General features: G+C 37.7%; 1 protein-coding gene across 1 annotated transcript in view; it reads right to left on the minus strand.

The window, feature by feature from the left end:
• Positions 1-3,576: 3,576 nt before the first annotated feature.
• LOC139320274 (ligand-dependent nuclear receptor corepressor-like protein) overlaps positions 3,577-24,914 on the minus strand; it is a 134,169-nt gene continuing 112,831 nt past the window's right edge. Inside the window, exons 3-7 of the mRNA XM_070948514.1 lie at positions 18,634-18,713; positions 18,330-18,456; positions 14,216-14,464; positions 5,863-5,950; positions 3,577-4,634 (exon numbers count right to left, since the gene is read on the minus strand). Of these exons, the coding sequence (XP_070804615.1) occupies positions 3,605-4,634; positions 5,863-5,950; positions 14,216-14,464; positions 18,330-18,456; positions 18,634-18,713 (1,574 nt within the window). The 3' untranslated portion in view covers positions 3,577-3,604. The remainder of the gene's footprint in view (positions 4,635-5,862; positions 5,951-14,215; positions 14,465-18,329; positions 18,457-18,633; positions 18,714-24,914) is intronic.

Below are 24,914 nucleotides of genomic sequence, written 5' to 3' on the forward strand. Positions count from 1 at the left end.
CATGAAGAATTTTCCTTTTACTGAATGACAAATCAATCACACATTAGTGTTGTAAATTTATGTGCAAAAGCATTGAAGTGCTTTACTAAAAATTACAACATAGAAACACATTAATAAATTCATACAATCAGATCTGGAAATACAACAACACAAAGAGGAAACAGAATTACAGTACATGTACAACACAAGACAAATACATGGAATTCATTAGAAAATATTGTAATAAATAATTCATGAATTATAGTGCAATTGATTTATGCATAAATAGAACTAATTGCCTAGATATCAGTTATTAACAAAATCTGTCAAAAATCAAGGCAGCCACAGAGTTTTACTAAATTACTGCAACAATGAAAATACTGCAATTTAAAATAAAAACAAAACACAAATACAAATATTTGTACTGTAAACAACTAAAAAAATCAGTCTCACTAAAGTTATTATACAATTTAATTTAATATAAAATAGTCATTAGCTACCAGAAATGGTTTAATTTACTGAGCAGTAGTTCTAAAAACAGAGGCACTGTTTTTTTCTTTTTAATATAAAATACTTGAGAAACATTCAAATAAGTAGAAAGCAAGAAGGCCTGCTTTCATCTTCATTTAAAAGTCTACTGAAATATGAATTTTCAGAAACTTGTCAATTTCTAAGTAGTGACTGGTAACTGAATTTGAAAAGTAGTTTAAAATTATAATTTAAATAGCCTTTTGAATGGATATAATGGGGCGGATGAGGGGGGAGTTTATGTATTTCCCTGCCTTTCCTCAGTTGTATAATCAAAGGTTCAGCCTATTCATTACAAATAATTAACATTTCTTTTTAAAACTTACAGGTTGAACATTATCTACAAACTATCAAAAAATATTTTAATATACTATTTCTGGCCAAAAATAAATACAAGTACGAAAACGCTGAAAATTAATTATAACATTACATACAAAACTACCACAGTTAAAGTCAATAGCAAAATGATCCCTGATTTTATGAATCCTGTTACTTTTTGGTCAGGCCACCATTTAAATGATATTAAAAGAGTACTGCAATTTGTCTTTGATATAGACATGAATTTAATATTGTCTAAAACATTTAAAAAACAGGCTGGGGACAAACAAGTCCCAGTCTTGAATGGGTGTATTCTTCTTCCTTCCCTGCTCATCCTATCCTTATCTCATAACCTTCAGAAATAAGCCGGGGGGAGTTGTAACAGAAGGTTGGATGTAAAAGCTCTGTATCCCAAGTCCACACATCAAGCAATGAACCATAGGTCCTAGCAGTCCTCCAAATAAACCTGAAATCTTGTTTTCTATTGGGGAAATATATTATTAATGAATAATCTTAATCCTGATGAACATATGGCTTAGTTCTTTAAAATTAAGGATGACTTTGACAAATGTTAATCTCATCTGTGGTATGACTTTTAATTTTTTAGCTTGTTTCCCATGCAGTTGAGCTGAAGAAAATTCAGCACAGATCATATAAATTCTCAATGAACTGATTACATGGTTGTGTTGTAAGTAACCCCAATTTATTAGGGGTCAAATCTCTTCCTAGTCTACTCTGAAATTACCAAATTGAATGACATCTTCAAAAAGTATCAAATGTGAATATACTATAGACAGTACAATTCACAGAATTTAAATAATGAACTCTTATATTAAGTGTGAGTGAAACATATTCAGTCATCCATATATGGGAAAAATAACAATTTTGGAAATATTAATTTTCCCCATAAAAATCTAATTTTTTCAATGAAAAATTGATGTCTTCATTCATATGCAGAAATGGTAGGAAATTATAAAGTTATGTAATATATAAAATCAAATGAGTATGGTCCTTCTAGTAAGCAATTGCTTACACACAGTGAAACTGCTGTAGAGCTCCAGAGAAATTTACTCCTCCCTTTGCTCCCTAACTAAAGATGCATTGAGGCGTATGATCAATCAATCAATCACTCAATCAATCAATTGATCAATCAGTAAGTAATTGCAAGTTTTTGAATTCCCACCCTGATAGATATTTGATAAAGATAACACAAATGCCAGAGCTTATATAATTTTAGTAAGTAGTGCAATTGCCTAGGAATACAAGAAAAGCATGCAAACTTTTTAATCCCCTTGAAGCTCAGAGGACTGTTAGCACATTTGTAAGGTGAGCACATTTCTTTGTGAACCCTACTGGATTTTTTCTGTGAGAAGGATCATTTCCAATTATGAGTTATCTGAAGATCATTCAAAAACTGTAATATAAAGAACTGTCCTCTGAGGTATATTATATTATATTATATTATATTATATTATATTATATTATATTATTATATTATTATATTATATTATATTATATTATATTATATTATATTATATTATATTATATTATATTATATTATGTATATATATCTCCTCAAAAGACAGTTCTTATATTATAAAATAAATAAAATCCAGCTTCCAAATAGTAAATATACAAAGAATTTCTAGTACTGAAAGTTCAAAACAGTTTTTACTGTTTTTTAAATCGGTAATTCTATCAAGACCCTGAACTGCAAGATTTGGTTATTAGCAAAATAATGATGTGTCGGCCCACCAAAATGAAAACCTGATATTCATTTTGATAAACTGAAAAAGGTTTGAAATGTCACAGCAGCGAAAACGTTACTGTTATTGTGAGGTTTTTCAATAGGAGTGTTAAACAATCCTTAAATAAATGTAAGTAGTCATAAAACCAACTAACTACCAGTACGCTTAAATCAATATAACCATTTTCAAGCTCATTCTGTGCACATTATGAAACATGCTCTAATATGCATTCCAACTTTTCTCTTCAACCCTTATGTTAGCTTATTTTCCATACTAAAGGAAAACCATTTTATGTATGCCTTTAGTATTCCATCTCATTTCATAGTTATTCTATAGCTACAACTAAATTTGTCAGTTTTTACAAGCATATATTTTGTAAACACCAATTTCTTGCTAAACCAACAATAACATTTTAATAAACCAGTTTTGTTGCTAACACGCTTTTAAAAATGAAATATTTACTTTATATCCAATGTTATGCTCTAATGTACTTTCTTTTCCAATGTCTGGTTTTAACTAATACTTCATATCAGTTTCCACAGTAAGAAACTAGAACTGTCCTCTTCTCTTGATTTGCTTATTTTCAGTTGCGAGCAACTTCTGAAAATATTTTGAGAGGATAAATGCCCTAAAAGCACAAATCATGTATTTCCTTAATAGGATGGATTACTTAGCTAGGGTCAATCTTCACCAGTAAAAAGTAATATTTCACATGACAAATAGAAGTTCCCAACATTTTATGCTGACAACTAAATAAAACCTGAATCCTTTTCACTTATTTGTACAAGGATTATATTAAATACAAACTATCACAATTGTGATCAATTCTATCATATTGTCCACAGTGAAAACCCTGAATAAAATTATTCTTCAAAAAGGCATGTATGTGGTTTCTGAACTGCAAAATTTCATTTCTTCTAAGTGAACATGTTTCTCCTGCATATATGCTTACACCTGCACACTCACACACTCACACACTCACACACACACACATACACACACACACACACACACAGTTTCTAACAAATTAACTACATAGGCTTGCTGCTGTTTTTGCAGGTGCCAGTCCCTGAATCAGTGATATTAAACATCCCAGTGTCTGGTAATCGGAGCTTCTTCTTCGGAGGTGTCTTCAGAGTTCCAGATCTCTCTTTAACTTTGTATTCTAAAGTGCTGTGAGGTACCCCATAGATCCCTTGTGCTTTGGAAACGCTCATTTTCCCGCTCATTACCATTGAAATAGCTTCCTCCATTATTTCATGATCATATTGCCGGTAGCGACCACGTTTTTTCCTTGGTTGTTTATTATCCTTACGGTCTAAGCCGTCTTCTGTGGATTCGGAGGTGCCATCAACAATGCCGTTCTTAGTATTAAGACACAAAGGAGAGAGGTCCCCATGCAGAAAATAGGTGTCCAGACTTGAAGGAGTTACAGATGCAGAACATTCCACTTTGCTCTGTTTGGGGAATATAGTTTTCAGTTTTTGAAGAGCTGATCCTTCTAAGACTGATGAGGTTTTGGAAACATGGTACATGACATCCAGAAGTCCAGCATTCTCATGCTGTTTGGGAACAGCACTCATCCTCAGCTGAGGAATTTTTAATTGCACAGCTGGAGCTGACATTTCATATTGTACACTTTCATTTTTTTCTTTAAATTGAGTGACCATTCTTTGCAAAGTTAATTGGTGGAGGTAATTGGAAGCTGTTGGGAATCTTAATTCTGAGGTTTCAAGTAGACTAAGTTTATTTTTTTCTGTGCACTCTGCTTGAGCTTTTGCCCACAAGGCTACTTTTTGCAGCACGGCACAGGGCTCTGGACTGTCCTTGTAAGAACAGATGTCCTTGAAATCTCGAGTTTTGTTTTTAAAGAGTGCAGGGTTTCCTGCTGGTAAGGCTTCTAAGTGGAGAAGTAAAGTTTTTTGAGGTATGCCATAAAGGATGCCTGCTTTATTAATGTCCAGTGCTCCAGACTGAACGTCTTTCAAGGCTTTTGAGAGCAAACCATCTGCAAACTCAGCACTTCTTTCCACAAAGTCCTCTCTGTTTCTGTGGAGTCTCCTGGATGGATGGAATGAAACGATGGTGAACTGATGCATGAGAGACTCTCACACAGCTATGGAAGGGAAGGGTCCACTCCTTTATTATACTCCTTGCTTAGGTAACATCACTGCTTCTGACACTTTTAAGGCTTTGAGTTGTGGTAGCTATTGATTACCATAGCAAATGTTAGAGTTCTGGTAGGACCATGTGAGAAAATGATAGCCCAGCTTCTAGAGCAGCCCTTCCAAGAACTTTAAATCCTAGCTCAGGATTTGGTAACTTTGTCATCTGTTTTCAATTCCCTTTTGACAAATGCTCGCAGAGTAACACTTAAAACTTCTTTTTTCACAATCTAACATCCACTGAATGTCCCCATCCTAAAGGAATTTTGTTAGTAGAAACGTGACGTTACCGCTAAACAAGTAATAAAAGAGTCAACCCCTTATAGAAACGTTGTTTATAACTATTAAAAAGAACCTTAACATATCCAGTTTTTGTAAAAATGCAATTAAAAGTCCTAAAACTACTTCTAATTTCTAGTAAAGTTAGAAATGTGTGTGACTAGTAAGGGGACAGGGAGATAGAAAGAAAGATATGTAATTCAAGCAGTTTTTCTGGGTTTTTTTTTTCCAAAGGAATAACTCTATTACACAAATGATAAGTGACTGTTATGACTGGAAAGATGTCAGAATTATAACATGTTACTTCAATGTAATTTCAGTAAATATTTATTACAACAGCATATTAACCATTTATAAATGGTATCTTGGTAGCATGACATCACATACCATAGTAAAATAAAAATGCAAGAGCACTCTCTTTTTGGGGTACTAAAATTGTAGTTCCTTTAATTTTCTTCTAACATCCAAAATCTATTAAAATGTAAAATATTTTTCTTTTTCCAATGGTTTAAATTCATATCAGATAGATTTGATTCTATTACTTAATTAATCCTAATTGCATTATGTACATAAGCATTTTATTTTATTTTTAGGAACATGAACTAAAGTTTGGTGATTGTTCTGATAACTTTTCTTTAACAGAAAAAAGTGAAAAACACAAAATGAATTATATGAGTTATACACAAACATACAATTATGAGTGAAACCCTGGCATAAGCAAAGAAGAAGAGTCAAATCTATCAACATACATTTTATATAAGTCAATTACAAAATAAATCTTCACGTTTGTCTTACTTCCACCTACTCCCTTTAAAATAAAGCAGAATAATGCTTATTATGCTTACCCAGACAATGAATTTTCAGAACATGACCCATCATACTGTGACTGTTCCAAGCTTGTTTTCTTTGTAGAGAGATCTAGCACTCCATCCCCTATTATAAAAATGAAGCATGAAAGAGTAAAAAACATATACTATTATAACAACAAAATGAAAAAGGGCAACTACTAAGATACTCTCATGCTATACATCAATTTCTGTTATTAATCTTTATGTTTTGTGCTGTGCAACTCAAGGATGATAAGAGTACTATTATTGCAAACACCCATTACCTTTAAAAAAAAAATTCAGTTGGTCTCTGAAACCTGCAGGTACCTGCGAATGTTACCCTTTTGATTTTTTAAATACTTGCCAGTAGCAAGACAGCACTAAGTATATAAACCCTATCCAGCAGAATCACATTGTGGAGTCTGAATTAGATTAGAACAGTATTGTGCTATTTTTCAACAGTTCCCAATATTAAAAAACATCTGGACAGTAAAATCAATTCCAGGATTTAAAAATTAAAAAGATTTAAAAATTGTACTTGTGGGAATATTCCAACAGGGAAATATTTCAAAATGTAATGGTCATCTAATGTGGAACAACGTATCATAGAACAGAAGCACTGAGAAATATAACTGTAACTAGATATCTTTCACAATCACCAGCATTACACACTGGAAACTCAGATTGAACAACAGGCACAAAATAAAAATGTCTCTTTACTACCACAAAATCTATTATCCAATTGTGCAGAGATCCTTACAAAAAAATCCCATAGCTGAGAATTGTATATATTTCTTATTTTTCAAAGTGGCTCTTTGGTGAAGAAGATGATAACTTAATTTCAAGAAGATTTACTTAAGCAGAAAATTTAAAAATTCTCAGTAAAATATCAGGTATTAATAATGAATTAGAATCTTGTATTAAGTCACAGTTTAATAAGTTTCCATCATTGTTAATTCCTGGTATTACCAAAAGAAAACTCAAGGAAAAAGTAATCCACACATTACGACAGTTCACTTAGCAACTGTTCGAAGTCACAACTTAGCCCCCCCCCCCCCGTACTTACAAACCAGTTCCGAAATTACGAATGTTGTAGCACCATGGCCGTTGTTCACACTTAGGAACAACAGAGGCGCTGCAACAGTCACCCTGCCTATTCCACCCCACCAGGCCGGGTTTTCATAGGAACTCCTCCTCTTGAGACTCACTTACCTTGCAAAGATCTGTCATGGTTTCTTTGCCTGCTTCGTTGCTTCAGGCCTTCAGTGCATTAACAGAGAACAGAGGCCTAACGTACCACAAGATCAGGCAAGATCAGTAGCGCAAGATCTCATGCTATTGATCTTGTGTAATCTCACACTATTTTAAGCCTCTGTTCTCTGTGAATTGAGGCCTGAATGTTTGCAAATAGAGGGAAAACTTGGGTCTTTCAGGCCTTCCCTCAGTTTCCCGTTTCCTTGCCAAAGTCTACAGGGAAATTACATTCCTGTAAGCTTTGGCAACCCTTTGCAAAATGCCTTTATTGGCACCACCACCATCCCTCCGAAGGTCTGTTCCTACCAGCAAAGGCTTTTTACAAAGGGCTGCTGAAGCCTACAGGGATGCAATCTTCAAGCGCTTTGCCGAGAGAAATGAGGCACAGAGGAGGGGTGCGTGTATCTCTGAGCTTCCTTTCTCATCGCCGAAGGCTACCTGAAGTGTTGCCGAAGGCCTCCTCAAGCACTTTGGCAACAAGAAAGGCAGCCTGGAGAGGCATGCACATCCCTCCAGGCCTTTTTCGTCGATGAAGGCCTCCTCAGGTATCACCAAAGGCCTCCTCAAGTGCTTTGGCGGCAATAAAGAAGGCCTGGAGGAGTGTGTGCATCCCTCTGGGCCTCCTTTTTCATCACCAAAGGCCTCCTTAAGCGTCACCGAAGGCCGCCTCAAGTGCTTTGTCAATGAGGAAGGAGGGAGCAGGCAAAGAAACAGAGAGGCTGGAGAGGAGACAGATCTTCATAAGATAAGTGACCCAGCATGGCAGGATGGGGGGGAGCACTTGTGGGGACCCCAGGGGAAGGAGAATGAGGTATCTCAGTTGGTCAGGGGAGGTCTTGGTTGGTCTAAAGCAGGTGGCCTGTTCTATTGCTAGGCCCCCCCCTTGGCCTTCCCCACCCTGAAATACCTCATGTGCAGTTAACGATCCGTGCATTCGATTAGCGAATGCATGGGCGAAAGGAGGGAGTGATTGTGGCCAGGTCACTCCTACGAATCCTTGGGTTATGAATGTAATTGACAGGCTGCATTACATTCGTTACTCAAGGATTACTGTAATTTCTGCAATATAGCAGAAACAAAGATTTTTTCTGCAACAGATTTCATTTCTCCTTTGATGGAAATGAACATTGACTGAAGAGTACTTTGTTTCTATGTTTCCTATTTTTTTCAGACAATTAGAAAGCAGAATGAAAATTTAACAGTGTGTTCATGTGTGTATATGGTCCAAAACAATTTAAAATTATAATCATTTTTTTTTTAAATTTGATTTATATGCCGCCCTTCTCCAGAGACTCAGGGTGGCTTACAAGGTGTTAAGCAATATGCCAAGAATTTAAATCATTCTTCGCATAATTTCAGTTAAATAAGATGTACAATTTAAATAACTCCTAGTCTAATATATCCCATTAAATCACAATATTAATGCTAGCTGACAGTTTTTTACAACTTATTTTACATATGATTAGGCAGTAAAGTCTAATTTGATTATGAATTTTAACTTTGACCACAATTTTAAAAAAATAATTAAAATAGGATTCAAACTCAACTAACATAAAAGATGTACACTATGTAAGATGTTTGGATTCAAGGGCAGTTCTGGGTTGTACAATTTGCCTTCTTTCTCAGCTTTTTCCTTATATTACCTACTGAACATATTCATTCTTTTCAGCTATATTAAGATGTGAAGTTGCATATTTTTTCTGTATGCTTTTCTACACTAAGAGAATGCATGTATTTTTATTTATAATATGTATTTTTACCTTTTCTTTCAAATATACTGCAAAGAAAACTTAACAGAAAAAAATTCAAATGCAGCAGGAAACTGCAAACACAAACTGCTAAAAGCAGTAACATCTATAAAATGGTTATGATAAGTTTAGAATTTGGGCAGGCACAAATGGAAACAGTTGAATTAAAAGGTATTCTAGTCTTAGGTATGAAATTTATTAAAAGGTTGGAACAGTACTAATTTGATCTCAAATACTATTAGTGGTCCAAAAACTCTGCATTAATAAAAAGTACAGGATTTTTTTAAAGGAAATGTATTAGGATTAGTAGACCTCAAAAATCTTGGCTATTTGATGATAACACCAATAGTAGCACTTACAGTAGTTCCAAAACAATAAAGGCATATATGCCTTTACTTTTCAGTAAAGGAGAAGGATGAGCAACAGCTTCTTTTGATGAGCAGCAGATGAGAAGATGCAGTTTGCTGGAATGTTTGTTCTGCTGATCCTTATTTTAAAAAATTCTCAGTAAGATTACAAATAAGGTAAGGTGTTTATTGCTCAGGTAGGAAATCTTCTTTGCAACAATACAAATCTACTAACATCAGCAATACAAAACGACATCAGTCGTTTCATTGAAGCACCCTTCTTAAAACATAGCTGACTCATAAGACAAGGTGGAATGGTCACTTGGCTGATGGCCACGGTACACTAAAAAAATCTGTAGTTTTATTCCAAAGTACATAAAAGAAAAAAAAAACCCAATCTAGTTAAAGCTAGATTAATTACATGAAGTTCTATCATAACATTTCATAATTTGAAAGAAAAACCATTAAAGAAAAAAAATCTATTTTAAATATTTTTTTTTGTATATCGAAAGGAAATGCTATCCCTGAGATGCAAGCTGCTTTAATAAACAAAGGTAGTCTGCATCCTCTGACAATGTTTTCAAAATATACTTGAGGAACAAGTTGTAGTAACCTCTATCAAATGCACTCTGCTCATGTTCAATCTGTCAATATTTTCAGCTCACAAGAGACTTAGCTGGAATTAATGGCAGCTACAATATCATAAAAGTCTTATTTTAACAGACATTTGAATATCAAACAATGAATCCCAAAGGATTTGAAAGTACATGCTATCATGTTCCATATTTTATTCAAACATGAGCGATGTTGTCAGAAAATATAAGCATCCCGTATATTCTCAGTAAAACTTTTTTTAGCAACTGAAAGTCCTGTGGCCAAGGTCTTCATGTGTCATGAATTATCTTTGCAGTAAGCAAAGATATAGGTTGCTAATTCTTGTAACACTCTATGACTACCATGTTTTCCCCAAAATACAACCTATTCAAAAAATAAGGCCTAGCCCGATTTTTTGGGATAGGCCTAATATAAAATAAGCCCTATTGAGGTGGGTGGACATGGCCAGGACAGGAGGCAGCCCTTCCCTTCCCTTCCCTAGTCACCTCAGGGCTGCTTGGCCCCTTAATCAGGGCCCACGGATCAGCTGAGCCGCTCTAGCCGCTGCCTCCAGTAAGCATGGCCACTTTTACTGCCAATTGCGGCTGCAAAAGAAGCCGGAGGCCAAGTGACGCACCCCACACGCCTCGTACCCTCTGTACGTAATGGTGACAGTCACAGCAGGCAATTCCTTCCACAGAACAGCTGCCTCGTGGGTGCCATTCCGGCCACTGCCTCCAGCAAGCGTGGCTGCTTTTGCCATCAATTGCGGCCTCAAAAGCAGGAGGCCAAGCAATGTGCCCCACACACCTTGCGCTGGCCTTCTGAAGGGTACTATAGCAGCAGTTATCCACAATTTTTTTACTGTTATTTTGTCCCGACCCACGTGGCTCAGTACGGTGTTAAAAGTTAACATTTCAGAAATGTTACCGTAGCTGCAGAGGTTGCCTTGTGCAACGCTCTGCCGCTGCAGCTTTGGAGCAAATCTCTGCCTTCCCTGCACAGAATTGCAAGACTGGAAGCTCCAAAGCCATGGAGGGAGCATTTTTGGATGTGCGTCTGTACAGGGCTCCTCTTTGAAAGAACGATCTGTAGGTGATGGTGGTGGTGGTGGTGGTGAGGTTTTACTGCACATCGTCCTTTCCTGTGCAGCTAAGGTAACATTTATGAATGTTAACTTTTAACATCGTACTGGGCCATGTGGGTCGTGATGAAATAACAGTAAAAAAATTGTGGATAGCTGCTGCTACCGCACTTTTTGGAAGGCCAGTGCGAGAGGCAAAGGGCGCGTCTCCTGCTACAGAAGTGGCTGTGCCCGAGGAGCGCTTTTAGGAGAGAAGGCAAAGATCAGCTTCACCTTGCCCCTTGCCCTCAGCCCCCCTTCAGCTCTCCAAGGGTCTCTCCCAGAACCAAGCTCTGGCGGAGCTCAACCAAGGAAGTGGCCTGCAGGTGTTCAGGAGCAAAGTTGAGGCTGAGAGGAGCCAGGGCAGGGGGAAAGTCCAGTGCCACCCCAGTGGTCTTCTTTCCTTGGAAATGGAGTCTTGGGAGGGGGAAACGGCAGCCCCAGGCAGGGTGAGTATGTCGGTATGTGTATAAAAAGCACAAAGTGAGGGAGCCAGCAGCCAGGGGTTGAAAGAAAATAAGACCCGGTCTTATTTTCGGGGAAACACGGTAGCACCATGGCCGCATTTTCTTCCTTTTTCCTTCTCTGGATGTTTTATCATCTTGCCAAAGGAAGAGTTCCTGAAAAGGGGGATGCTTGCAACCATTTGATGAATCATGAGTGAGAACCCTTATGACAGCCCATTTAGCAGTAGCATTGTATCTCAGTCTTGTAATCAGCCGCTTGCCTCTAAAATTGTTGGCACTGTTCATGAGCAGACATCTAAATGATTCTAACTCCTTGCCAGAAGAGCATCTAGGAAGTCAAGAACCAAATCAAGACTGGTTGTACAATGTTTCCTTTTTATTGTAAAAGTAATTTGCCATTTTAGGCAGCAATTGCAGAGTCTGATACAATGGGCTATGAGACTTTGCTGAAGTTGTGTATCAAGGGAGTTAGCAACAGGGCAGGATCTAAGGCTTTGTACAGAAACAAAAGCCTAAATATCAGCTCTTATGAGACCCTCAGGTCAGAAAAAAGACCCATGCTAACAACCAGAAGTGCAGAAGAAACTTTCATTTCCCAGCAACTCTATTTAGCAAAATGCTGTCCTTGATACTGAAAGTAGCAGACCATCTAGCACCCCATTTCTGGTGTCAGGGGCAGGATATAAACTGCATGCACAATTATTAGGCAAGTGAGTATTTTGACCACATCATCATTTTATGCATATTTTCCACCTTCAAATTGTATAAACCTGAATGCTTAGTGGATATAAGCATATCAGATGACATGTATTTGTGTATGGAGGGAGGATGTGGCCTAAGGAGATCAACAGCCTATATCAAGGTGTGCATAATTATTAGGCAGCTTCTTTTTCTCAGGCAAAATGGGCCAAAAAAGAGATTTAATTGCCTTTGAAAAGTCAAAAATTGTAAAAGATCTTCCAGAGGGATGCAGCACTGTTGAAATTGCTATGATATTGGGGCATGCTCACAGAATCATCAAATGTTTTGCTGCAAATATTCAACAGGGTTACAAGAAAAATGTTGAGAAAAAAAAGATGCACATTAACTGCCAAAGATTTGAGAAGAATCAAACATGAATCTACCATTATCCTCCAGTGCTGTCATATTCCAGAACTACAACCTACCTGGAGTGCCCAGAAGTACAAGGTACTCAGTGTTGAGAGACAGGTAAGGAAGGCTGACACTCGACCACCACTGAACAAGACCGTATTTTTTGCTCCATAAGACACACTTTTTTGTCCCCCAAAAGTTGAAATGGCAAGACTGGCCAAGAAATATCTGAAGACAGTCCCAAAGGTGCTTTATTTTTATTTTTCTTTCAAGAGGCAACTGGACTTTCTGGTTTTTCTTTGAAGACGTGTCGCTTCTCATCCAAGAAGCTTTGTCAGAGCTGAAGAAGCTTCTTGGATGAGAAGCGAAACGTCTTCAAAGAAAAACCAGAAAGTGCCTGTTGAAAGGAAAAAAACCACATTTAGGACAACCCCTGGATGATTGGTAATCTCCATAGATGTCTGAAGACAGATTTTTCAAAGGTTTTATGGACTGATGAGATGAGAGTGACTCTTGACGGACCAGATGGATGGGCCAATGGCTGGATCAGTAACGGGTATAGAGCTCCACTTTGACTAAGACACAAGGGGGTGGGGTATTAGTATGGGCTGGTATTATGAAATATGAGCTAGTTGGACCTTTACGGGTTGAAGATAGACTCAAAATCAACTTCAAAACCTATTTCCAGTTTTTAGAAGATACCTTCTTCAAGCAGTGATACAGGAAAAAGTCTGCATCTTTCAAGAAGACTATAATTTTTATGCAGGACAATGCTCCATCGCATCCATCAAAGTACTCCACTGCATGGCTAGCCAATAAAGGCCTTAAAGATCAAAAAATAATGACATGACCCCTTCCTCACCTGACTTAAACCCTATTGAGAACTTGTGGGTCCTTCTTAAACGGGAGCTTTACGGTGAAGGAATACACCTCTCTGAACAATGTTTGGGAGGCTGTGGTTGCTGCTGCAGTTGATCATCAACAAATCAAGAAACTGTTAAGACTCCATGAATGGAAGGCTTATGACTGTTATTGAGAAGAAGGGTGGCTATATTGGTTACTTTTTGGGGGGAAATGTCAGAAATGTTTATTGGTACACTTTGAATAGTTTGTTTATTATTCTCACTTTAACAGATGCAAATAAACAAGTGAGATGAGCAAATTTTCATTTTTCATTTAGTTGCATAATAATTCTGCACACCAATAGTTGCCCAATAATTGTGCAGATATTCTCCTAAGAAAGCCAAAAACCTCACTTTTACCTTAATATTCAGGTTTGAGGTTTATTAATATTTTGGATTGACTGAGAGCACTGTAGTTGATCAATAATAAAATCAATCTTCCAAAATACAATGTGTCTAATAATTGTGCACATAGTGTATAGCTAATGAAAGCACTGAAAACAGTAATCACCTCTGCAGGATCTAGTTCCAAAATGTTAGCAATTGTTTTTAACAGAGATTTCATTGCTTCAGCAATTATTTCAAAGTCACAGAAATTATTCAGCCCATGGCTAAAATCATCAATCATTTCAACTGCAGATTCAGCGAGCAGAGTGAAAAAATGCTACACTAAATTCATATCCATACGTTCCTGGTTGGCACTAAGTGCAATCTATAGGTATTCAAAACAGATTTTCTAGTCTCAAGTCTAATCTAACAGCAATACCAAAATTTTCAACACTGCTTTCAGATACATTATACATTCATCTTCAACAATATCAAATGAACAACTCAAAAGGATTACCTTGCTGAGTATCCTGTGTTCGATTCACAGTGAGGTCTAGAGGGCTATCTTGTTCTTCCTGAAGTGGATTTTCGGTTTGGTTCATTTGGAAATCTTTACATATCAGACTCATTTCATATGACGAACCGTTTCGATTTTCTTGCAGTTTACTATTTTTTGAAATATATTCAATTGCAAATTGACGGATCATCTTTTTCATTAATTCCTGAGCAACTAGGGGAATGTTAGGATCACAGTTCTGAGGAAGATCTGTGGGAAGAAAAGAGTATCATTCACATACACATTAAAATATATTCCAGCATACCTTTAACAACGCAGAATAACAAAAGGGACCGCGGAGGTCTCCTGGTCCAACCCTGTGCTTAAACAGGAGACCCTATACTATTTCAGACAAATGGCTGTCCAGTCTCTTTGTAAAAGCCTCCTGTAACGGAGCACCCACAACCTCTGAAGATAAGCCATTCCATTGGTTTATTGTTCTCACTGTCAGAAAATTTCTCCTTAGTTCAAGTTTGTGTCTCTCCTTGGTTAGTTTCATCCATTGCTTCTTGTCTTGCCCTCTGGTGCTTTGGAAAATCAGGTGGACCCCCTCTTCTTTGTGGCAGCCCCTCAAATATTGGAACACTGCTATCATGTCACCCCTAGTCCTTCTTTTCACTACTAGACATACCTAATCCTGCAACTGTTCTTCATATGTTTTAGCAGGTCTAGGACAAATCAGTGCAGACATCTTGGCACAGCCATCTCGCCATCACCAAGTTGCCTCTGCCAATTTACTACTGTCAAGTCGTTGCAGGACAAATCAACACAGCCAATTCGCCATGGGGACAGCTCACCGTGGGCAGCTGGAGGGAGAGCCAGGCGAGCAGGCGAGCGCGCAGAGCGATGGCTAGAAGCTTCCCACAGAGGGAGAGCTGAGCAAGCAGGTGGGCATTGCAAAGCGCAGCTGGGGACTGTCTATTTTCACACCCTCTGTCACTGCTGCCAAGGGCCATTTGGCAGCAACAGCAGTGATTGGATCATTCAGGGGCGGTGAGCAAGGGGGGCAGCAGGGGTCAGTGGAGGCTGGACATATCTCATTTTCACACACCCTCATTGCACCAAGTTCAACCATTTGCTCGAGTTTGGTACAGTGGCAGCAGCGAACTGTGTCTCTGCCACCTCCCCTGGTAGCCCTCGTCTCTTAGCCCCAAATGTTTGCCCATTTCAGCTTGGTGATACACCAGCAAGTATTTCATTGCGTCTGAATGATAATTTATTCCATATGAAAGAGCCAAATTAACATAGATGTAACTGTTTTACTGCATCAAATTCAGAAGAAGCTTCTTTGGATATTTTATTGTTTAATTTTTTTTTTACAATTGAAAGAACATAGTTCTTTGTGCAAATTTCCATCAATGCATTCTGAATTATTCCTATGATTCCTTTTGTGCTTTTCAGGACCATTCACAAAAAGCAAAACAAAAATAACACAAGAGCTAATTTCATCAACAATTAAAGCACTGCATGCCAAAAAGAGCTTACTTTTCAGCCTATCAAGCAACTTGTATTATTGCAGAAAAACACAAGGAGTAGAGGAGTCCAATTAAACGTCTGTGGAGTCCAGCTGAAAAGTTCCTACTGTATTAGAAGTGGCTACTTTTTGGAGGGTTATTTTTTCTTGTAAATATACCATAGAGTACAGGTAATTCTTGTTTACCAACTGCCTTGTTTAGAGACCATTTGAAGTCACAATAGCATTAAATAAATAAATAAAACTAGTTTTGCAACCAATTTTCCCAATTCGTTGCTTCCCAACGAGTTTGTGACAATTAAGTTAATGGAGAACAGTTCTAGACATGAAAGTTGTCTGGGTGACCTTGGGCCAGACATTGTCTCTCAGCCCAACCCATCTTACAGGGTTGTTATTGTAGGGAAAATAGGAGGAGGAATGAATATTATCTATGTTCGCCCTTACTTACAAGGTAATAAAGGTAGGATAAAAATCTAACAAAATAAATGAATAAAGTGAAATTGTAAGTTGCAGTTACGCAATGTTTTGCCTACAACTATAATGACTCTCTTAATGATTAAATGGGAAGTGAGATTGCAAGCCTATCATGATATTATTTTTTGTTTGCCAACTGCGAAATTTAGCTCTACAATTACTGGTCCCTCTTAAGGTTGCTAAACAAGGACTACCTGTGTATCTTATATATATCATAAAACAGTGTCTCCCCAACCATTTGGGTGCCAGTGGCTTTGCTTGTTTGCACGGACCAGTTTCTGGCACCCAGTCTGCAGCCCAGGGGTTGGAGATCCCTGGCATAGAGTATATAAATAAAACTTTGGAACTAAGAATTTGACTTCAGTTATGGCAAATAGGAATATTACCTGTTTGCCATAAAAAATGTAGCTCAAAGTATTTCAACTCAGTTTTAAGTCTTGATATCTTTTCATGATAAAATTGCATTAATTCTATGCTTCTTTTATTTAAAATCATTTTCCATTTTTCTCCTACCAAAACATTTTGCAAACTATGAAGAAAACAAACCAGCTGACATTGTAACAGAATGTAAAAAATTACATAGAGTTGGTAAAACATGGTTGGTAAAGCCCTATAAATGTTCTATGTCCTTTTCCTAATGATTTATACAGAGTTGGTTTTATTTTTTTGCCCCATGTTCTATGAAATTAATTCCAAAGGCATTTATATATAAAAAATAAAACCACAAAAAGAACCTAACCAGCCCACTCCTAATAGTGCATGCAGTATGCAATTAAATTTAAATACTCTTCTGAGTATTTGTGTTCATACATTACCTTTGGTTTTTTTAAAACATGCAAAGAAGGAACTGTTTTAAGAAGAAACTGTCAACTTTAAAATGTGGATTTTTAAGATTCAGTTAATTTAATGTTGCTTGACTTAACAACTCAAGCTCAATAAAGGACCCTGCATCTCAAAGTTAAAAGAGAAACAAGTTTATATACCAAACCAGGTTTGCGGACAGAATACTCATTTCATACCTCCTCACCAGGGGTGAAATCTAAAATTTGTTATTACCGGTTATGTGGGCGTGGCTTGGTGGTGGTGGTGGTAATGTGACTGGGTAGGCATGGCCAATTTTTTTTTTTACTTTTTAAACCATTTTTTTCTACAACCTATTCGGCTAAGAGGTTGTAAAAAAATGTTTTCAAAAGGCTCTGAGGATCCAAGCTGAGTTCCCTGATCGGCAGAGGCTTTAAAAAGCCTCGGCCGATCAGGGAACTCAGCTTGGATCCTCAGAGCATTTAAAAGAAAAAAACCCTTGTTTTCTTTTAAATGCTCTGACGATCCAAGCTGATCAGGGAACTCAGCTTGGATCGTCAGAGCATTTAAAAGAAAAAAAGGGTTTTTTTCTTTTAAATGCCTTTGATGAGCCGCACGATCATCAGAGGCTTTTTTCTTTTACTTTTAAAAGCATTTTTTCGGCCGAAGTTGTAGAAAAAATGCTTTTAAAAGTTAAAAAAAAAGCCTCTGATGATTGTGCGGGCTCAGCTGGGCATGGGGGGGGGGGGCGCGGGGATTTTTGCTACCCGTTCTCCGAACCACCCGCCTCCATCGCTACCAGATTGTGTGATCCGGTCCGAACCGGGAGCATTTCACCCCTGCTCCTCACCTTCAAACACTAATCATTACCCCCCAAAAATGAATCTTTTTCTTTGTGGGATAATTTAAAACGACTGTCTCTAAAACTGGATGCATGCTTCCTGCAAGTATTCTGTGAGGTAGGGATACAGATTTCTTGCAAATTTTCCTTCACTGCGTTCCAAAATATTATGTGCAGCACATGAGCATGGAAAGATGTAGAATATTATACTAAACTGGTGCTCAGTTTAAATTACTTGAAATGTTACAAGATTTTTAAAAATTGGAAAATAAATCAGTTTTTCTTTCTTTAAAAATTAATTTCCTCATAAACTAAATGCATACGAAGAGCTTAACTAGAGAAAAGCTATTTCAACTGCAAAATACCTTACAGAAATTAAACTAGAGCTAAAGAAGAAAGATTTTTTTAAAAAAATAAAAAAAAGTTAAATTTTATGTAGAATTTCTGCTGAGCATTATATAGCACAATATGAAGTCAAGTCTTACCTTCCTTACGAAAGAGTGCATTTAGATAATTCTCTGCTTGGCACTCAATTTTATCAGTGTTGGACTGGCCCTGAGACACCTCCTCTGTAGGCGTTGACTGCAAAGAACCAAGAACCACTGAGGGATCCTAAAATAAATAAAGAACTCTCAATTTTCTAAGTAAAAGCAAATCTTAATAGAGGTGAGCAAGAAAAAAGTTCCATTATACTATATATTTATCCATGTTTTATATAGCATAATAGTTTAAATAACATTGGAAATTTGGACAAAATGTGTGTCAAGAGTTAAAAGATCATATACTCACGCTGACTATTTCTTTATGCAAATTACAAAAGGAACATTTTTCATCCATAGACCAGTCAGTCACTTCTTCTGGTTCACAGTCTGGAGAAGAGGAAGAGAGAGGATGACAAAAATTAAATATAATTCCAACACCTAAACTGTAACCACAACTTCAAATTTGCTTCCCTGCCAAAAATGAGCCAAGCAGGAGATGTTTTAGATCCTCTGACTAAGAAACTGGATGCTAGATCAGGATAAACATAGTTCTGCTCAAAATTTCAGGTCATTCTTATTCAAATACAAGGCCAATTTATCTTCATAAGACAGTGAGCACCTACAAGTAGACTAGCTCATAAGATAAACTATAATAGACTAAAAGAACGTAAGAACTATCATTCCATGTGCTAACACAAATGCAAGGTCCTCTGCACACCGTCTTACTGTTACAGTAAATTGATTTATTTCACTTTTCTATGCTTAGTAAATAATAGATTATTTTCCTTGTCATTAAGATCTTATTTCCTTCTCCAACTTTAGTAGGAAGGTTTTAGGACTTTTCAATTGTCCTAGATTATGTTTTCTATAAATTTGCTTTTTGGTGGATTCTGCATATATTGCTTGAAAAATAATTGCCTTGACAGAAGCTATCTAGCTATTTGATTCCTGAGAAGGGGTAATGATCTGCTTCACTAACTTTGCCTAATGCTCTGGTCCTCCATCACAAATCTCTCCATATACTACCATGTTTCCCCAAGAATAAGACCCTGTCTTATATTTTTTTGAACCCTGAAATAAGCGCTTGGCCTTATTGCCATGCGCTCAAAAGCCCAATTGAGCTTATTATCAGGGATGTCTTTTTTGGGGGGGAACAGGGTAATAACATACATGTTTAGGGCTTTTTTAAAACAACAACAACACTGTCAGAAATGCAGCTCTAATTTCTGTGAAAAAAGTTCCTGGTGTCCCACATTAACTCTTTCTAGAAAATAAAGAACCTTTATTAAATTGAATTGAACTGAATTGCTGCCCATCATCAAATACATGATTCTGGATAACAAATCTTACAATTGTATCATACTATGGAGATAGCAACATCCTGAGAATGTTCTATACAAAGAGTCTCGCCACATCTAAAGGTATGTCACTGATTCCATCGGGTTTGGGTGTACAATTAAAGTGTACAAATTCACTTCTAAACTTATTTTTATGTACAGTGAATATATTACCATGGGATTACAAGTTTAAAAGTGTCTCCCATTCCAATTAAGTACTGTTGCATCTTGTAACTTAAATGATCTTTTCATTGACAATATTGGCTTAGGTTGACTTTATTACTTTTTTATATTGCCATCTCCAACGATTCTTGGTAGTTAACAATGCTAACATCAAAAACTCAACAATACATTTGACTAATACTATTAGAATTATCCACCTCCTCCTTTAATCCAAATGTGTTAGTTCATAAAGGTGCTCCCCTTCCATTCAATTCAATCCTTTAAAACAGGGGTTTCCAACCCCCAGTCTGTGGACCAGTACCAGGCTGTAGCATGCCAGAAACCATCCCGCGCAAACAAGCAAAGCCGCATCTGCGGGATGCAGGCAGCATATGAAACCACATCCCCTCCGGTCCATGAAAAAACCTCTCTCCATGGAACCGGTCCCAGGTGCCCAAAGGTTTGGGGGCCGCTGCTTTAAAACATCTAAACTGAAGAATCATTACTTCACGCTAAACCATGGTTAATATTATAGGAATACCCAGAATCTCAGATAGGTCAACTGGCATGGCCAAAGAATTCTCAGCTTCTATAAGAGAACAACTTCAGGTTGAAGGAATATTTAAACATTAAACAGTAATTAGTTTTAATTGTAATTGTTGAAACAAGAAGCTCCATTAATTATGACTTGAATTTTGGCTGATCATGTTCTGATGGCAGAATAAGCTGGGGATTTCTAACTCTTTCTCAGCTCAACCTATTTCACAAAGTTGCTATTATGAGAAAAACAGGTGGAGGAGTTTTATGTATCCCATCTGGAGCTCCTAAATGAAAGGTAGGATAGAACTGTAATAAAAAAAATAATAATAAAAACTGAAGTAGAAATTTCAAAACTCCTATTTGTTGAAGTGAGGGAGCATATGGGCAAAAGGTTATACTGCAACACAAATATCTTTTAACTAACCCAATGGATTTAACTGGACTTCTGATTGCATTAATTCTAAGGTACATACTAAAGCCAAAGGAATTCATTACAGTCTATTCCAACAACTATTTTTTTTAAAAAAAACCAAACGGATACAGTGGTTAAGAAATCTATGGTACAGTGTCACACTAGCAAATCTCACATGTCCATTAGTATGACCTTAATTATGAAAACATAAATGTCATTGTATTGTAATTAGTTCTGATGGAATATGTATGATACACTTTGCTATTTTAAGTATTTATGATACTAAGCATTATGCCAAATTTTCAATTGATCATAATCCAGCTAAAATAAAAAACTCAACACTGTAAATTAACAAGACATATTTATATCTTTCCAACATAAATCAGCTGAAATGTGTACCTGTCTCATTTGGGATTCACACACATGCACATGCACACACACATACACGTTAAATAAATATGTGTGTACAGTTAACCAAATTACATCTTTAGAGTTTCATTTTAAATTATGTCACTGCAGGTTAATGACAGATAAGTAGTAAACAAAATGGTAATTAAGAACAATTTTAAGCATTAATCGGACATAAAATTTTATAACAATGATGAACAGGTTTTGGTGGATATTTAAAAGTCAACACATTTAGTGCTAAATGTATTTTTATGCATAAAGCACTTTATAATCTTGAAGATTTTGTTGAAAAAGATCCTATAACAAATATAGCCTGCACACATATGAATACTGTCCTTTTTTCCCCAAGGACCTTTTCTATTCTTTTCTTTTCTATTCTTACAATGGAAGCAAACAAAAGGTTAAGATTTCCCAGGTACAGTGGGATTCAAGCTCTGATCTCTTAACACTTGACTCAAAAATAATCTGTATGTTATATCAGCTGTTCTTTGAACTCATCCAAACTGAAAATTATTTATTTATTTATTTATTTATTTATTTATTTATTTATTTATTTATTTATTTATTTATTTATTTATTTATTTATTTATTTATTTATTTATTTATTTATTTATTTATTTATTTATTTATTTATTTATTTATTTATTTATTTATAAAATTTGTATGCAGCCCTATCTCAAGGACTCAGGGCGGCTCACAACAACAATCGACCAAGCAACTGTTAAAAGCAACAAATATACACAAAAATATGAAAAGTTTAAAAAAAATTAAAATATACTACCCCATCAGTCCAGGCTGGGGGACATAAATAGCCAAGTTTTCAATTCACGGCGGAAGGTGCGAAGGTCAGGGGCCAACTGGAGCCCCAAGGGAAGTTGATTCCAAAGGGTGGGGGCGCTCACAGAGAAAGCTCTACCCCTGGGGGTCGCCAGCCAACATTGTCTAGCCGACGGCACCCTGAGTAGGCCCTCTCTGTGACAGCGCACCGGGCGATGGGAAGTTGACGCTGGTTGCAGATGGTCCGACAAATAGCCTGGGCCTAAGCCATGAAGGGCTTTATAGGTTAACACCAGCACCTTGAATCTCACCCGGAGGGCAACCGGCAACCAATGCAAGCCACGCAGGAGAGGTGTAATATGGGAGTATCGGGTCCCTCCCGCAACAACCCGCGCGGCCGCATTCTGTACCAGCTGAAGCCTCTGGGTGGTCTTCACGGGCAGCCCTAGGTAGAGAGCATTGCAGTAGTCGATCCGGGTGGTGACTAGCGCATGAGTGACTATGTGTAGGGCATCTTGGTCCAAGTATGGTCGCAACTGGCGGACCAGGCGAACCTGGGCAAACGCCTCCCCGGTCACGGCCATGATATGACCCTCCAAACTCAGCCGTGAATCCAAGAGGACGCCCAAGTTGCACGCCCTGTCTACGGGGGGCAACACCTCGCCCCCAATAGACAGCGTTGGAACTTCTCGCTCGGCCCGAGATGCCGGTATCCACAGCCACTCGGTCTGTGGCTGTGGAAGTAAGTACAAGTAGTCCTCCAGTTATGACAGTTCACTTAGCAATGATTCAAATTTACAACACCACCCCCAAAAGTACTTATGACAGTCCCGAAGTTATGAATGATGCAGCACTATTGTAGCTGTTCACCCTTAGAACCAATCGCACAGATACTGCAACAATCCCCCTGCCTATTCCCCCCCCCCCAATCCCATCACTGATCGTTCACTTACATTTTGAAGATCTGAAGAGTCAGGGCCATGTGGCAGAAAAGTGGCTGTGTTCATACATACCCTTCTGTCCCCTTTGCAAAAGGCTTTTGGTGCAAAGAACCACGGGGGCACGATCTTGTGCTCCTTCAGGCCTCTGTCCTCCGCACCAAAAGCTTTTTGCAAAGGGGACAAAAACCTTTCGAGGTGTAATCTCGTGCTCCTTCAGGCCTCCGATCCATTTGCAAAAGCTTTTGGCATGGAAAACGGAGGCCTGAAGGCGCGCAAGATTGTACTCCTTCAGACTCACCGAGGCTGCCTGATGCTCCAAAAGCGGATTGGGTGTCCTGCACAGGCAGCCTCAGTGAGTCAGCCAAGCTGAGCAGGGTTGGCTGGTCCCACTCTGTCACCGCTCCAATTTTGGAGCATCGGGAGTGGACAATTAAACCACAACAGAGTGTCTGAAGATGAGAAAGCTCACTTGATCATCCAGATCTCTGAAAGGTAAGTGAGTCTCCACAGGCCCAGTGCCTGTGGAGACCCAGTAGGGCAGGAGGGAGGGAGTGTAGTATGAGATATCTCAGTGGGTCAAAGGAGGCCTTGGGTAGTCAGAAGCACTAGCCCCCACCGTGGTTATCCCCTGCCTGAGATAATTCATGTGCACTTAACAACCTATGCATTCGATTAATGAATGCATTGGGTAAAGCAGGGAATAGTCACATTCATTTAATGTAAGGTGACCAGATTTTAACATTGGTAAAGAGGGACATTGTGGGCGTGGCTTATTTTGTGGGCGTGGCTAGCTGGTCATGTGACTGGGTGGGCGTGGCTAGCTGGTCATGTGACCGGGTGGCCATGGCTATGTCTATAGGGTAAGGTGAACAGATTTTAACATTGGTAAGAAGGACACCATTGTGGGCGTGGCTTATTGTGTGGGTGTGGCTTGGAGGCCATGTGACTGGGTGGGCGTGGCTACCTGGTCATGTGACCGGGTGGCCATGGCTATGTGTATAGGGACTACTCAGAGGGCTGAAAAGTCATTTCTGACAGGTCCTCACACTTTTGACTGGTCCTCACACTTATGACCATCCTCACATTTATGCCCGTGCAGCATTCTTAACAACCATGTCACTCATTTCACAACTGCTTCTCTTCAACAAGGTGACAAGATAGGGCAAAAATGTAAAATGTGAGGACAGTCGTAAGTTCGAGGACTGGTCAAAAGTGTGAGGACCAGTCAAAAATAACTTTTTCAGCCCTCTGAGTAGTCCATATGCATTAAAGGATTACAGCAATAGAGAGGGATGAAGGAATGGAAATTAGAATAGGAGTGAGGGTAAGAGAGGGAGGAAGAGAGGAGGAGAAGGAGAAAGAAAGAGGAAGTAGGGAGGAGAAAAAGAGGGTGGGGGGAAGAGAAAGTAAGAAGGAAAGAAAAGAGAGAGGTGGTAGGTTTGAGGAGAAAGATTGCTGTACAATAAAAAAGATGAAAGGGAAGAAAGCCAACTCCAAGCAAATATAAAGATATTAAGATAAAGAATGAATTGTTAAACTTTAAAGAATAAAAGAGAACAAATATGAATAAATAGCAATAATTAGAAACACACATACAAACATACAATGTATTTTCTTTGAACAGAATATTTGGCTGGTTCACAAATTTAAACAGCGTTTAGTCATTTCAATTAAATTTACAATTTCTATATTTCCTTTTTGCCATATTTATTCCTCATCTATTTTTTAAAAAAACCAATATTACCCTTCATCCCCATCTCTAATCTTAATCAAATTCAATTTTTCCCTTCTATTCTATATTATACCCCTTCCCATTGTCATCTATTTTTATATCCATCCTCACATTGTTTAATTATGTAATTATGTAATACAGTTGTTTAATACAAATTCAACATTTTAATATAAATCAATTAGTTATAAAACTATCTTTTTTGTATATTAATCAATATGAACATGAATATTCCAATTATTTCCATGCAATCCAATTTCTTACAAATCAATTAATTATATT

The sequence above is a fragment of the Pituophis catenifer genome, unplaced genomic scaffold (genome assembly GCF_029215685.1).
Source record: "Pituophis catenifer annectens isolate HBS135680 unplaced genomic scaffold, rPitCat1.0.hap2 SCAF_8, whole genome shotgun sequence".
In the NCBI taxonomy this organism is placed as follows: domain Eukaryota; kingdom Metazoa; phylum Chordata; class Lepidosauria; order Squamata; family Colubridae; genus Pituophis; species Pituophis catenifer.